The sequence below is a fragment of the Electrona antarctica genome (assembly GCF_951216825.1).
Source record: "Electrona antarctica genome assembly, chromosome: 3".
Classification (NCBI taxonomy): Eukaryota; Metazoa; Chordata; class Actinopteri; order Myctophiformes; family Myctophidae; genus Electrona; species Electrona antarctica.
In genome coordinates this window covers 12,748,610-12,762,861 of record NC_136808.1, presented here as the reverse complement: position 1 = coordinate 12,762,861, position 14,252 = coordinate 12,748,610, and the positions used below count along the sequence as shown (strand labels likewise).

General features: G+C 43.2%; 1 protein-coding gene across 1 annotated transcript in view; it reads right to left on the bottom strand.

Moving 5' to 3' along the window:
• hipk3b (homeodomain interacting protein kinase 3b) overlaps positions 1-13,979 on the bottom strand; it is a 307,389-nt gene extending 293,410 nt beyond the window's left edge. The window contains exons 1-2 of the mRNA XM_079497589.1: positions 13,466-13,979; positions 1,044-2,382 (exon numbers count right to left, since the gene is read on the bottom strand). Of these exons, the coding sequence (XP_079353715.1) occupies positions 1,044-2,382; positions 13,466-13,541 (1,415 nt within the window). The 5' untranslated portion in view covers positions 13,542-13,979. The remainder of the gene's footprint in view (positions 1-1,043; positions 2,383-13,465) is intronic.
• Positions 13,980-14,252: the final 273 nt, after the last annotated feature.

The following is a 14,252-nucleotide window of genomic DNA, read 5'->3' as shown; positions in this document are numbered from 1 at the left end:
GAATTAAAGAGGGTGACTTTCAGACCAAAGGCAAAAAAAAAAGAAGACTTTAGTTTTAGGAAGAAGGGTGAAAAAAAAAAAAAAGAACAAGACCTTATTGTGCACCATCTTCATCTGAGGAGAGACCACAGGGAGACTAGAGTCTCACAGTCTGTCTGAGAGTGTGAAGCAGAGGTACAGACCAGACACTAAACTGGGCCACTCCTTACATAACAGTTGATATAACTTGAGGCCGGTTTCTCTAAAACAAATCCCAAGCATTTGCAGGTTGCAGCCAAGTTAATCTGTTTGTCCCGTTGCATTTTTTCCACGTGCATATCCAGGAACATCAGAAACACAGGCAGCCATCTAACATAAACATCAGAGAACTGCTACCATCAGAGCAGACCGTAAGCTTTGGAATGGTGTGGCCTCATTCATGTTGTCTGATGCTAAATGACTCGCCATGTCCTGCAACTTCACTTGCTGTGATACATCTGACTTTTATTACACGAGAGGATAAAGGTTTGTTTATAGGTCTTACCTTTTGTAAGTTACAGTGTAAAAATTAGGGCAATGCCTGAGAGATGACTTTCCAAACATTCAAAGTTAAGTCATCAACTCATCATCACTGTAGAAATTAGCCTACAATTTGCCTTTGCTTAAATATGTGCCTGTCCGGCTCCTTGCCAACAGTACTTTAACAAATCCTTGAGGCCAAAACGTACATCTCCCTGCTGAGTGCAAACAATAGCATCTATGCTCACAAATTCAGACAGGCAATCGATGATTTGTGTCAAAGCCTGCTTTTAGAACACCATTTCCTTTCCCAGGCAGCAGGGAAGAGGGAACATTGACATACTTCTCCCCTACCAGTAAACAACACTATGGGTCACATTTTCTTTCTTTTTTTTCAGACTTTGTGGTATGTGGCTCTGAATGGAGCAGGATGTTATGCAGCATGGGAGACATTTCCTTGCCTTAAGGAGGCCTATTTCTTTTTACTTTCAAGGTCAGGACACCAACAAAGACTATGCTCATCACGCATGCATGCACTTACTCACCTATAGTACCGGGACTGGAGGTATGTGGAGCAGACCGCTTTGGACACGTGGCTGGCCGAACCAAAGTCTATCACCTTCACCCTGTAGGGCTGTCTCACGGGGTCCACCAGCATGATGTTCTCGGGCTTCAGGTCGGCGTGGATCAGGCCCATGCTCTTCAGCTTCCTCAGCGCGGTGGCCACCTGCTGCAGCACGGGCCGGATCACCTTCAGGGGCAGCGGGCTGAACTTGTTCTGCTTCAGGAAGTCGTACAGGTTCTGCTCCAGCATCTCGAACACCAGGCACGTGTGGCTGCGGTGCTGGAAGCACTCGAAGGCCCGCACCAGGTTGTGTTCGTCGGCGTTCTCGCCGCTCAGCCGCGCCAGGATGCCCACCTCGATTTGGCCCTGCCTCGCGTACGACGGGTGGTTCTTCAGGATCTTCACGGCCACCACCTCGCCCGTGCCCCGCTTCCAGCACTTCACCACCTGGCCAAATGTGCCACGGCCCAAGAAGTCCAGCACCTCGTAGGTGTTCTTCATGGAGCACAGGACTTCGTGCTGTACGAGCTGGTAGTCGCCATCGATGCCTCCCGTCCCTGCCGCACCTCCGCCTGCTCCTGTGCCCTGTTTGGGAGGGCCTCCACCCCCGCCGCCCCCCGCAGGCGCGGGCACCGCCGCGGCGTTCGCCACATTCGTCGCTTGCAACATGGCGGGCAACATGGACAGTTCCTCCACTATCTGCATGGCGCTCCCTCTGTTCTCCAGCTCCTCGCTCTTACGTTTCAGCCCGCTGCATCGCTGGGCGCTGTCCTCCGCCGAGTTCAAACCTCCACGCTCCTCCTCCTCCTCCTCTTCTTCTTCTTTATTTCCCTCTTCCTCCTGTCCACCTCCTCCCCCACCTCTCCCCCTTCCCCCTCTTCCTGCCCCTGCTGCTCCACTGCTGCCTCCACTTCCCGTGTCCGTCCGCTGCTGTCCCTTGGCCTGCGAGGGGAGGACAACCCCTGCGTCCTGGTGCTTCTTGTGGGCCGCAGTAGCTGGGACCGCCGCTCGTCCTTCCTTCTTGCCGGCCTGTTCTCTCGGTACGCCTCGCACTACCACCGTCTGCACCGGGCGCTCCTTCTGTCCGCCGCGCACTTTCACGCCGGCCGCCACCGACTCTCGGTTCACAAACGAGGGCGCTTGTTTGGTGGGATGAGCGATGCCAACGGTTCTGCCGTTCAGATAAGTCCGTGGATGACGGGCCCTCTCATGGTACACACCGCTGCTGGGCTCGACTTTGAGTTTCTTCACGCTGCAAAAGGCACTTGTCTGGGTTTGATAAATGTGTGGTGGGTAGACCAAGACTTGTGAGGCCATACCTGCACAGAGAGAGAAAAGAAACAAAGTGGATCATTAGCTTGTAAGCATGTCAAAATGTATTTTAGTAGTAGACCATATTCTGTTTTAAATCTGTGTGGTTAAGATATCCCTATTCCTAACCGGATAATATTCCAGAAATACCGGTATTTCAATAATGCAGAATAGCCTACTTATGAAACATGTACTGCATCTAATAACAACCTTGTGATATAGATAGTCACTTCTGAAAAAATGGTGGAGGTGAAACTGAAACACTGACCTCAACATTATTCCTAACCTAAATGTAGCATGTGCCATTTGTCTTTCTCACTGCAATCCCCACAAGCTTAAAAAGGACAGCATCCCCCAGTTGATTGAAAACACACTCAATTCTCCACCCATCTAATGCTGCAGCCCCGCCCCCTGCTACCTCCACATAGCAGATGACTAACCTCTGAAAGGTTTGCCTGACCTTTTCCCGTCATTTCCATGCAGGTCTCTACACAACGCAGCCAATGTCAAGAGAGAGAGAGAGAGAAGAGAGAGAGAGAGAGAGAGAGAGAGAGAGAGGCTGACAGAGACATAGCACAGGGATCGAAAGATGGTTTGGAACAAAACCATGAAGCATCTTCAAGCACACATGATGCCGCCACCTCTCCCATTACAGGAGGAGTTTCCATCTCTCCCTTACTCTGATTTTGAGCAAAACAAAGAAACAATGCCATCCTAGAGAATATTGTGTCCTGCCAAAAAAGATTACGTCTCTGCTGGCTAAATTGAGGTAGACAAAAGAAAGTTTTTGGTTTTAAAGAGGGAACGCCGTGATATCCCCCCCCCCCCGCTAAACCTTGACAATCAGGTACTATGATTGATTATACTAAGAGAAAGATTTTTTTTCAAAAACAGAAAGTGTGAAAATTATGTTTTTATGTGGCCACACGCACCAGTTCATTAAGTATACCTGGTTTGCCTGGTGGGTGGTGATCCACCTGAACTGAAGCCACACCCACAGCTGTTGTTGTATGATAAAGGGGGAGGGGTTAGGGGAGGGGATGATATTGTGATGTCACTATATATGGTGTATTTCGTTTGGGCCTTTTGAACTCAAAGGCTTTCAGCTTTCAGGAAGAAATCAAAAATACACACGGAAGTCATATTATAGTCATATATATAATATTCTAACCACACCTGGGAGTAATGTTAACTCCATAGAAGACGCATACAAAACAAAATCACGACACTCCATCTTTTAAGATTTTGCCGTTCCATCTTCAAGAGCAGTAGTCTGCTCTGCCTCAATGGCCTTATCAGGCCCTAGCCATGTGCCCTCCTAGAGCCCACAACCTACTTCCTTTATTCTGGGGCACATCCACTGACATCAAAGAAGCTCATCCCCGGCAGCTCTTTGACTTTAATCAACAGCGCCTTCAGGGAGCCATATTTAGAAGGCGAGCATGCCTCATCTCCAGGACTGTCACACCAGGCTTCTAAAAGACTCTCCTATCTCGCAGAATAACAACAACACTGTGTGGTGGTGAATCACATGCACATGCTGGAGATAGCATCACATCAATAAATTATACCTTTTCTGACTTGGTGACAGAAATAATACACTATAATTAAAAGTCGGAGAGAATAAACACCCACAAGTCAAACCCACAACTTTTAAGAGCTGGAAGCTGTAATCATGAACCGTCTAAGAATATGTTCATTGTTCAAACTGTACACCTCGCAGAGATCAATGCCCGCAAGTACAATCTAAAGTGAAAACAAATATGTAACCTCTATCCAGGATCCACTCACTACCTTTGATATTTTCGAGGGGCGCTAGCCCCTCCTACTGTATATACAGGTTTAATGTTTGTTTTTATTTCAATGTTTGTTTTAAAAACACCATTGACAATGAAGGGAAAATTTACGTCATCTTGTACCTAACAAACATTAAATGCCATTAACAATAAAGAGAATTTAATGTTTGTTTTGACACCGTTTGTTTTACATCACCTAATCAACATGAGTTAGACTTTAATATATTAGCGTCCCTCACTTCACACATTTTTCATGTAGCAAATAGCAATATTATGGATTATATGTTGGAAAGAGGTGTATGTACAGTATGTATGAAGCTCCCACAGAGTGTAACCAATGAATGAATACATTGCGAGGAAGAGAGACAGGTTTCAAGTTATGCAACAGTTTTGTTAATGTTCATACCTGGCTTCAGCCTTCAGTTCACTCTTATTGTCCTATATATGCAGATGGAACTAAGGCTCCGTCCATCTGGTGGGACATGTTGCACGCCATAGTAGCAGCACAGGGACAGGGGCCCGGAGGAGCAGCTCAGGAAAAAGTTCCAAGTGCACACTATGCTAACTGACTGCCATCACAACGATTACAGAAAGGATTATGTATCCAACAGTAATCAATGAGCTGATATTTTCACTATATTGCTGCACGACACGGTTGTGATGAAGTATATATAAAATGAAGCTTAACCCATTTAGGCCCGACGTCGAAATAAGAAAAACGTTCGCTTTGAAAGAATATATATTCAAAGATTTGTGCCGCATTTTTACGATTTTTCAAAAATAGCAGACCTGCAAGCTCGTAGCGCGCCACTCGGTGGCGCGCTATGAGCTTGTAGATCTGCTATTTTTCAATAGCTAAAGTATAAGATAATGCTTAGTAAAACACCAAAAGGGGTTCCCGTCCAGAAGGGGTTAAGTGGTTAATCGATTAAAAATAAAATATAAATGATCAATGATTTGATTAATCGAAAAGCACTGCAGTAATCGATTAAGTTGCAGCCCTAAAAACGGATAGTTTGACAATTCCTTTCTTGGCAGGCATTAGGCAGTAGGCACTATGCACTGACTATGCAATAGGCTGAGCAGAGCACTCAGCAGCAGGGCAGTCGCTGGGCTCTCAGCAATAAACTAAGCAATATAAACTAAGCACAAGTATAAAGGCAGCTGTGCTACCATGACAGTCCCAGGCCAGCACCGACGGAAAGCAGGGTAACTGCAGGTTATGGTCCTGTAGCCGTCACCTCCATGACATGTTAGTGAGCAAATGCTTTGAGAAGCATGTCAAAGAGAAGATCAATATCAGGTTGCTTGCCACCCTGCCTGGACCCCAAACAATTTGCTTACAGGCAAAAAACAGATGCATGTGTGATGCGTTGCTGTAGCAACATATCAAGGAGCTGGCTGCTATGCTTTACTGAACGTTGTTAAAAGCACACGATACTGAATTGTTACCGTTCTTTTTGGGTCACCAAATGTTAAGGGTCAATAATACAAAGAAACCAAATCCTGGACAGATCTTATCCAGAACACCCTCTGGTAAAACAGTAGCCCATATAACCCTTAAATAATAAGACTTCAGACTTAACAACATATAGGCCAAGATATGCATATACTACTAACCACCAGCTACGTTTTATATTATAAGCAGAAATGTCTTGTCATGCGACTCAACATCCTTTGATTCCCATGATTTCTTACTTTGCCAAAATTGGCATTAGTCATTGAATTGATTGTCATCAAATGTATCTTTGAGCAGACAAAATATATGTCAAGTTAACATAGTAGAGAAGAAAGCAATAAGGTACACCCGCACACACTGTATCTGCTCGGCACAAGAGTATAGTCTTATTTAATGAAGCAACGTTTCGGTCACTAGGGACCTTCCTCAGATCCCTAGTGACCGAAACGTTGCTTCATTAAATTATGTGGGGACTTTATTCCCACATAACTATCGCATATTCATTTCATTTCATTTAATAAAATGATAGTTCTCTAAGGCAACTAGGAGTCCCTACTCAAACTTTCCAAGTAGCATTCGCTAAATCCGGCATTTTTACACCTGCTCATGTGTATGTATGTGTATTACACCGCAGTATCTTGTATTGTATTTGTCAATGTGCACTGTTCCGACCAAATAAATAAATACATAAGAGTTAAGAGTAAAGAGCAGCAAAGCTCTGAAAAGGAAGACCATTTCAACTCAGAGAGACACAGACAGAGACACCCAGTTACTTCTGTCACCATGACAGCTCTCTCTTCATTGTGTGCACACTTCCTGTTCACTTCATATGGAGACAAGCAGAGATAGATAGGGCCCGCGCGGCCGCGCCAGTACTAAAGGGAACACTTATGCAACAGAGCCTACTGGGCTAATCAGTGGAACGTCAATGCAAGCTCATCTTATGTCCAGTACAACCGGCCTGTAAACATTAACACAGCACTGACTTTAACAACCAGCAGCACACACAGGGCAGGCCTGACCCTGATACAATTAAGTGCTTATCTAACGGTTATTTCCAACTGTCAACTAGCGTTTTCGAGCGATGCGTGCCCTACTAACCGCTCCAATGACTGGCCGAGCGTGTCTGTCTGTCTGTGGTACGAACAGCTGCAATACCACTGGGTGACCTAAAATGGCACTGTTGATCAGCCTAACACATTCAGGACTTTTAAGCATTATGTTATACTTTAGCTATTGAATAGCAGATCTACAAGCTCATAGCGCGGCACCGAGTGTCGCGCTACGAGATTGTAGATCTGCTATTTTAGAAAAATCATGAACATGTGGTGCAAATATTTGAATATATATTCTTTCAGAGGAGCGAACGTTTTTAACTCAAATCTTTGTTTCGGGGGGAGGGGGGGGGTCAGGATTTAGAAGACATTTTGTAGAATCGTCCTCAGGTCTAAAAAGGGCCATTCTCACTGAGCACTATAACTATAACTGCAGCCAGCCAGTGGTGGTGTTGAGCAGCCTGCGCCGCTCAGTTCACACAGGTGTGATATTTTAGAACCATCCCTAAACAAAGCTGTAAGCTGTTGACCAGATTGACCTCTACAAATAATATGAAAATATTATTCAACATTACTGTTGAGTTGTTTGTGTTGCCATGACACCATCAGCTTTAAAAAATAAGAAAAAACTCTATTATCGAGTCTATTATATTTTACATTTTATAGCCATGGATATAAGCTGGAACATGTACTGAGAAGAGCACAACATAGACATCGATAAGCATAACATATTCATCATAACCAAACCATGTGTCTTTGACTGTACTCTGTACCATTTACATTTATGCCAATGAAGTATTCAATCAATCATCATATAATAGGAATGTATGATGTACACATTATCATACTGTGGATTTGGTCTGTGAGGCTAACTAAGGTACATTTCAAGGTTGGTACATTTCAAGTAGGGATGCCGTCGATTAATCGATTTTCCGATTAATCGCGGGAGTCTCTGAAATCGATTTTAATATTTCATAATCGAAAATTGGAAGGCTGCATGATATATCGAACATGGAGAATAGAAGTATACATCAAGTTGAGCAAAGCCACTCTTCTCTGCCCCTCTCTCTCTATCAATTAATCGATTATTAATCGGCAGAGCTGTCGATAATACGATTTGGCTGATGGTCACTTTCTGGCATCCCTAGTTTCAAGGTTGGTCAATAACGGGTCTAAAGGATTTAGAACAGCAGTTGTATTAGACATTAGTTAGTAGCAGTACTTGCACGCTCTGCTTGCGCACAAGTAGGCCATGTATGGCACCTCGACAGAGTGCATTTCTATACTGTACTACTACGAGTGTTGCGCGTAAAAAAAAAGAAAAAACAAGGTGACGTGTCACATCGCGAGGCGTTGTCACCTTCACATCTGCTCCTGGCGGCACCAGAACATCCTTCATTTATTTCCACTGACAATTATTCTTTGATGTGACTTGGCAACCCGATTACATTCCGGTGAGATCACTTGACTTTACCCGTTTGAAAGGTCCAGCGGTGCACCGTGCACGTACCTCATGCTACGATCACGTACAGGGACATGCGCATACACACACACACACACACACACACACACACACACACACACACACACTTCGGCTACACTGCTTTAGAAAAAGTATCGCTTTAGTCAGAATCAAACTTTCATAAATGAAGCTATTCATTTATGAAAAGTCCAAAAATCTGATCATATCAAAGTACCTTCTGTAATTTCAAAGCCAAAGAGGAAAGGCTCATTCATAGTCTGGATTTTCGGTGGTGAGGTGACCACCGGAGCTGAAATAACGTTGAGCAGTGGTGAGTAAAAACAGAGAGAAGGGCTGGGGCGGTGGTTTGCTCTTCACCGCGGCTCATGACGTCATGTTGTAGTTCGGTGGTCACCTCACCACCGAAAATCCAGACTATGAATGAGCCTGAAGTCTAACACGCCATTGTTTGAAATATTGATTGATTGATTGATTATTAGACAGAAATGTATATAAACAGCAACAGGGTACAGTCAAACGCTCAGTCCAAAAGGGATAGCACCAAAAAACATCATTGCGGTCTTGTTTCCATTTAGGTCCTATGCAATCAATTCATAGACATGACATGAACAATAACAACAAAAATCTATATCATCACAGGAAGGAAAAAAAACTATGTATATACAAGGAGGGGGGGGGGGGGAGGAAACGGAGGTGATCATTTCCTCTCCCTTGGGCCAGTTGAAAGGTGCATTTTCAGACCCGTTTTAAAAGTGTATCAATAACGTGTCGCAAGATCAAGTACAACAAAAAAAAAATCTCACACCTCTAATGACAATTTTGGATGGGATTATGAAGGGGTCGGTGGCAGGGGTGGGGGGCTGGCGTAAACGTCCGTTTATGCTCATTATTTGTTGATTTATTCTCTTAAATTCAAAAAATGTGATGTGATAAAAAAGTACACATGAACAACAACAATTGTCATCTCTAAACCAGACCACGTGGTAGAAAAAACTAACAACCTTCCCGTTACTTAGAGGAGTTATCAGGATTCCCACTTAACGAAAACAGAAATAGAGAAAACATGAGCAAGAAGCCATCAGGCCACAGCAGCCGTGTGGTCGGGCTGTCACAGTAGTGTCACACAGTCCTTCTGGAAAAGAAGCCTCTGCCAGCAAATCTGCCAAACGGAAAGCACTAGTGTCTTCTTGATAACAGTGGCTCTATGAGGCACCCCTCGCCCTATTCTGGGTGGAAAGATAAGGCCAGCTCTGTTGCCTTGACTGCTCTCTACACACAATCACACCCTATAGCGATGGTTGCTGCTGGCACCGTTTACCGTCTTCCCTGTCAGCGACTGGAGCATGCCAAGCCCTTCCATACTTCACCAATACCACATCAACAATGAGGGGAAATCTAGTAGACAAAAGGTTGGTGACTAAAAGAGCCAGCAGAGGCAAGAGAGTGGCAGCTGCTGGACCCTGCTATTATTACCACCTGAAGTCTGATACTCCCTGGGTCTGCCAGCAGTCTCCTCCTGTGGAATCGTGTTACATCCCTCAAAGCTGCACGACTTTTTCAGCAACCTTGGGCTGCTAAGTAATTGCACACGGTTGACCTTTGACCCCAGGCGGTCCAAATTAAATTTAGAGGGGAAAAAAATAAACCCCTCACACCTGTCTGTGTCCACAATGAACAAATGCTCCTGAGGGAAGACGAAAAAGAATAAGTGGCCAAGATGATGAAAGCAATATCAGTGCTAGAATGAATACCCAACAGCTGATAATAACAGTGGGAAGACAAATAGTTCAACTGCGTATTGTAGAAAACATAATTGGAACTGTGAGGAATCAGGATAAGAAACCAAAAACATTCAATTCTATTCTGCCATTAAGCTACAGGGAATAGCTACAGGAAATACTACTACAATTTTACTGGAACAACTCATACACATATTTATTTTCTGTGGAAGAATGCAAAAATAACAACTGCTTGGAGGGGAGGCAAAAAAGGTGACAGAAACCAATGTCAAAACATACAGAAGACTAATTTACAATAGACCAAAATGCCTAACTGATATTGTTACAGATATCGATATTAGTGAGTAAAAAACGTGGATGTTGATATATCGGTTGACTGTACGAGGTACAGTCGTGGATAACACAATAAGTCCAGGGGACTTGTTTCCATTGTGGTCCTATGTTACATCACAGCACAGGGCTAAGTGGCAAAGAAAAACTTGTATTTGGGAATAATATTGGTCTTACTCAGATGCCAAAGGTGGAACATTAAAACAATCGACAATGTATCCTCTATTCAAACAACAGCTCCCTTTAAAAAGCTGTGTCTACAGTACACTGGGTGCAACAATATCACAGCATCATGTCTCATTTACATCATTATACCGTAGTATTTTTAATATTACAATCCAAAGCCATTTTGGCAGGCATACTGAGAACAGCGATGTGGTGTCCGGACAGTCCGATGCAAGGAGACAGCAAAATGAAGTAGCACCTGCCTGGTATGTAAATATCTTATAAAATGGGCCAACTGATATGGCCAGGCTCTACTAAAACCCTAGACTAGAGCAAGAACAATAGTGTTACATTCACATCCTTGGTTAAGTATTAATGCATGTACTATCGACGACACCCACCCAGGGACTAGTAAAGATGTAAATTAGCTCTTACTGTAGCTATCTTTGATGCAATAAAATTATTTCTGTGGACTGTCCTTTATATCAAGTAAACAAATAAACAAATAAACCAGTCATAATGCTGTATCCCAGCATTAATGCTGTAAACTGCTAAACTTTGAACCTCCGCCATTAGCAGATCAATGCAGGTTCGGTGTAACCACTCTGCATTGAACTGCCCTGCACTCAATTTGTTTGTCTTCAGCATCTCTAAATAAGTGGAGCATACTGAATGCAATTTGTTGAACGTGGGCCTTTGTTTACCCATTAGCTCGTACATTTAGCAAGGGTTGCTGTGATTCACTCACGTGCCTGGCATCTCACTAAAAACACAGTTGTGTCTTGTGAATATGATGAGGTCCCGTGCTCATGAGATAAAGGGTCCAGTATTTTCTAAAGCATGTGATCACCATGATATTTCAACTGTGAACGTATGATTTCGGTTTGTTGTTTGGAAGTCTTGTACTCATAAGATCAACCTATTAAGATAAGATATACCGGTATGTTAGCTGGCCTCTTTACTGGTCGCAGTGTTATTTTAAACTTAGTTGTGCACCGGATGCCGGTGCTGTAGAGTGTTGTGAGCTTGTAGATCAGCTTCCAGCGTGAGACACAAATAAGAATAAATCAGATTTGCCTCAATATACATTTTCCTCTATAAGGCAACAAAAGACCCTGCGGCCTGCGCATTGTGCTACTAATGTATGCGTGTGTCATGAGCAATTGTGAGGCAAAAACTGCATTTTACACCATTGTACGTTCAGCATGTCACCAACATTATTTCCAAATTCTATATACCCAATGAAAACGTTCTCAAATGGCAATGGCAAGTGAAATTATGGCATGTATTTTACGGTCTGCTAGGACTGTGTTTCTGTGGCACTTCTGTGGCGTATGTAGTGAGACGAGAGATTGAGCAGATTAAACATCATCAAACTGCAAGGACATAACAATTAATTAACGTACAACTAGAGAGGCTGGAGGGATGCATGGTAATAACATAATTGCATGAGCGGTCCTTAAAATGCTACATTTAGGAATGTGCAAAGGACTGGGAAACTATTAAGATACTACAATGTCATAATATATAGAGCAGTGGTTTTCAACCTTTTTCATATCAAGGTCCATTATTTATACTGCATTTGGTCACAGAATACCACTTGATGAGATTTAGCCTCTCAGACCCAAACTAAAGAATATTTTGTTATCGTAAGATTTTGTCCGCAATTCCATGCTGTATTGATGTTGGTACCATTAGGAGAGATAACAGGAAAACGTTGATCAAAACAGAAATTCGTCTACATTCTCTGTGTAGACTTAATTGTAAAGTGATGCAGGTGTTTAACAATAATTGAACTTTTGAGAGGGTCCATTTGGTTTCATTTTACACTCGCAAGAGTAAAAGATCTAATAAGGGTACATTTGGTTACCATTGCTGGGGACCACCTGGAACCCCCTCAAGGACCACCGGTGGTCCCCGGAGCACTGGTTGAAAACCACCGATATATCATATAGAGGTAGAGGACCAGTTACTGTTGACTGACCATGACTTGCTAGAAAATATGAGAGTGGACGTACCCATCTTCATAACAGCCTTGCTAAGTTGCTGCTATACAGAATCAATCCATTTTCACCTAACATCTTTCTGATATATTAGGAGGCATAGGGTCAAGGAGCCCCCGTGGTTGGCTGCTTATAAATTACATGGCGCCTGTATCTATTGTATGACATCATGCGTGATAGTTTACTGATCTTAATTCTTCAATGTATTGACAGCCATGGCCAACAGTATAGTATAATGTTGTTTGTGTCTGTGAGTCCAAAGGTCTATACTCCCCTCCCTTCAACTAACCATGAAGCTGGTTACATAGCTAAAGCTCCTATAACAGATCTGCTGGGTGTTGTAGCTATATAATATCTGGTACATTTGGCAAGTAAGTAACTTCACACCCGTGTGAAGTATATTAAAGTCTAACTTTGATTAGGTGATGTAATGGTGATGTAAAACAAACGGTGCCAACACAAACATTAAACGCCATTAACAATAAAGAGATGACGTAAATGACACATTATGCCGTAAATTTTCCCTTCATTGTCAATGCGTTTACAAAACAAACATTGAACTAAAGACAAACATTGAACCTGTGTAAAAAATGCATCTACTGTATGATAGTCTTGGTCCAAGGGTAGTATGTGAACATACAGGCTGAGACATTACTGCACGCTTTGATGTCTCATTGAACTATATCTTTTTCTTGTGCAGTAGAAACATCTACAAGCTAATTATGAAGAGTCAGACATAAGGTGAACTCAAACACTGGTCTGCTGTTACTTATTGTTAATCATTAAGCTTCAGTCAACGTGAGCTACGGTGTCATAAAGACAACGAGGCAAAGAGCTGTTTTAGTTGGGATATAATAATTATTCATGTTTAATCTGTGACCAGAGTTCCATACATAGCCTACGTATAACTTACAATAGTTAATTACGTGACATCATGATACATAAAGCCAGTAAGCCACCAACACCAACTTAGCTCCAAGTTACCACCACAGCTACGGTATGTAAATGAAACAGCGCCATTATAACAGAACAGCCTTCATTTTGACAACGTATTAACTCACCTTCACGTAGAGTAACAATTGGTAGAATCCAGGGCTTCCACTGTGAACATGTTATGGGTTTATGAAGCCATACCATGCACAGTTTGCCTGCAATGCTGCTGCCATCTTGTCCTCCCACTACTACTACTAGACGACAGGAAGAGAGGGTAGCTCACTCTCATCGCCGACAACAACACCACCATCATCGTCGCCCACATTTCTTTTTTTTTTATAAACTTAAAATAAACTCCCGCATTCAAATGTCCACCAGCACCGATCGCCTCTTTCAGCCTCGGACGGAGCTGATGATGTTAATTCACTTAGTTCAGATTCTTCTCCTGTCTCTTTGGGCGAAGTGGCCCATGATCTCCGAAAGGGTGTCCGTCACCCTCTTCGTTATTTGGCAGAATGGTTACGCAGCAGGTCTCTAAACATGTCCCTTCCTCTCCTCTCCTCTCCTCTCCTCTAGTGCTGCTGCATGCCCCTTCCTCTCCTCTCCTCTCCTCTACTGCTGCTGCATGCGAGATGTTTGTGAACTGACGGCATAGGGAGGGCAGACCACACTAGTCAACGGTCGATACAGCAAAGAAAGATCAAAGAGATGTGTCATCCGTCTGTCTGGAAGTGAAGTGTAATGCTTTATGGTGTCGTCCACTTTTGTATTGAGTTGTACTTGAAATGTACTGTAATTCTGCAAACTGTTAATACATCAATCAATCAATCAATGTCTCCTCTTTGTAATGTCTAGAGTAGCTCTTAAATACGGTATGGTATATAGAAAAAACATATATACAATAGATGGCATAAA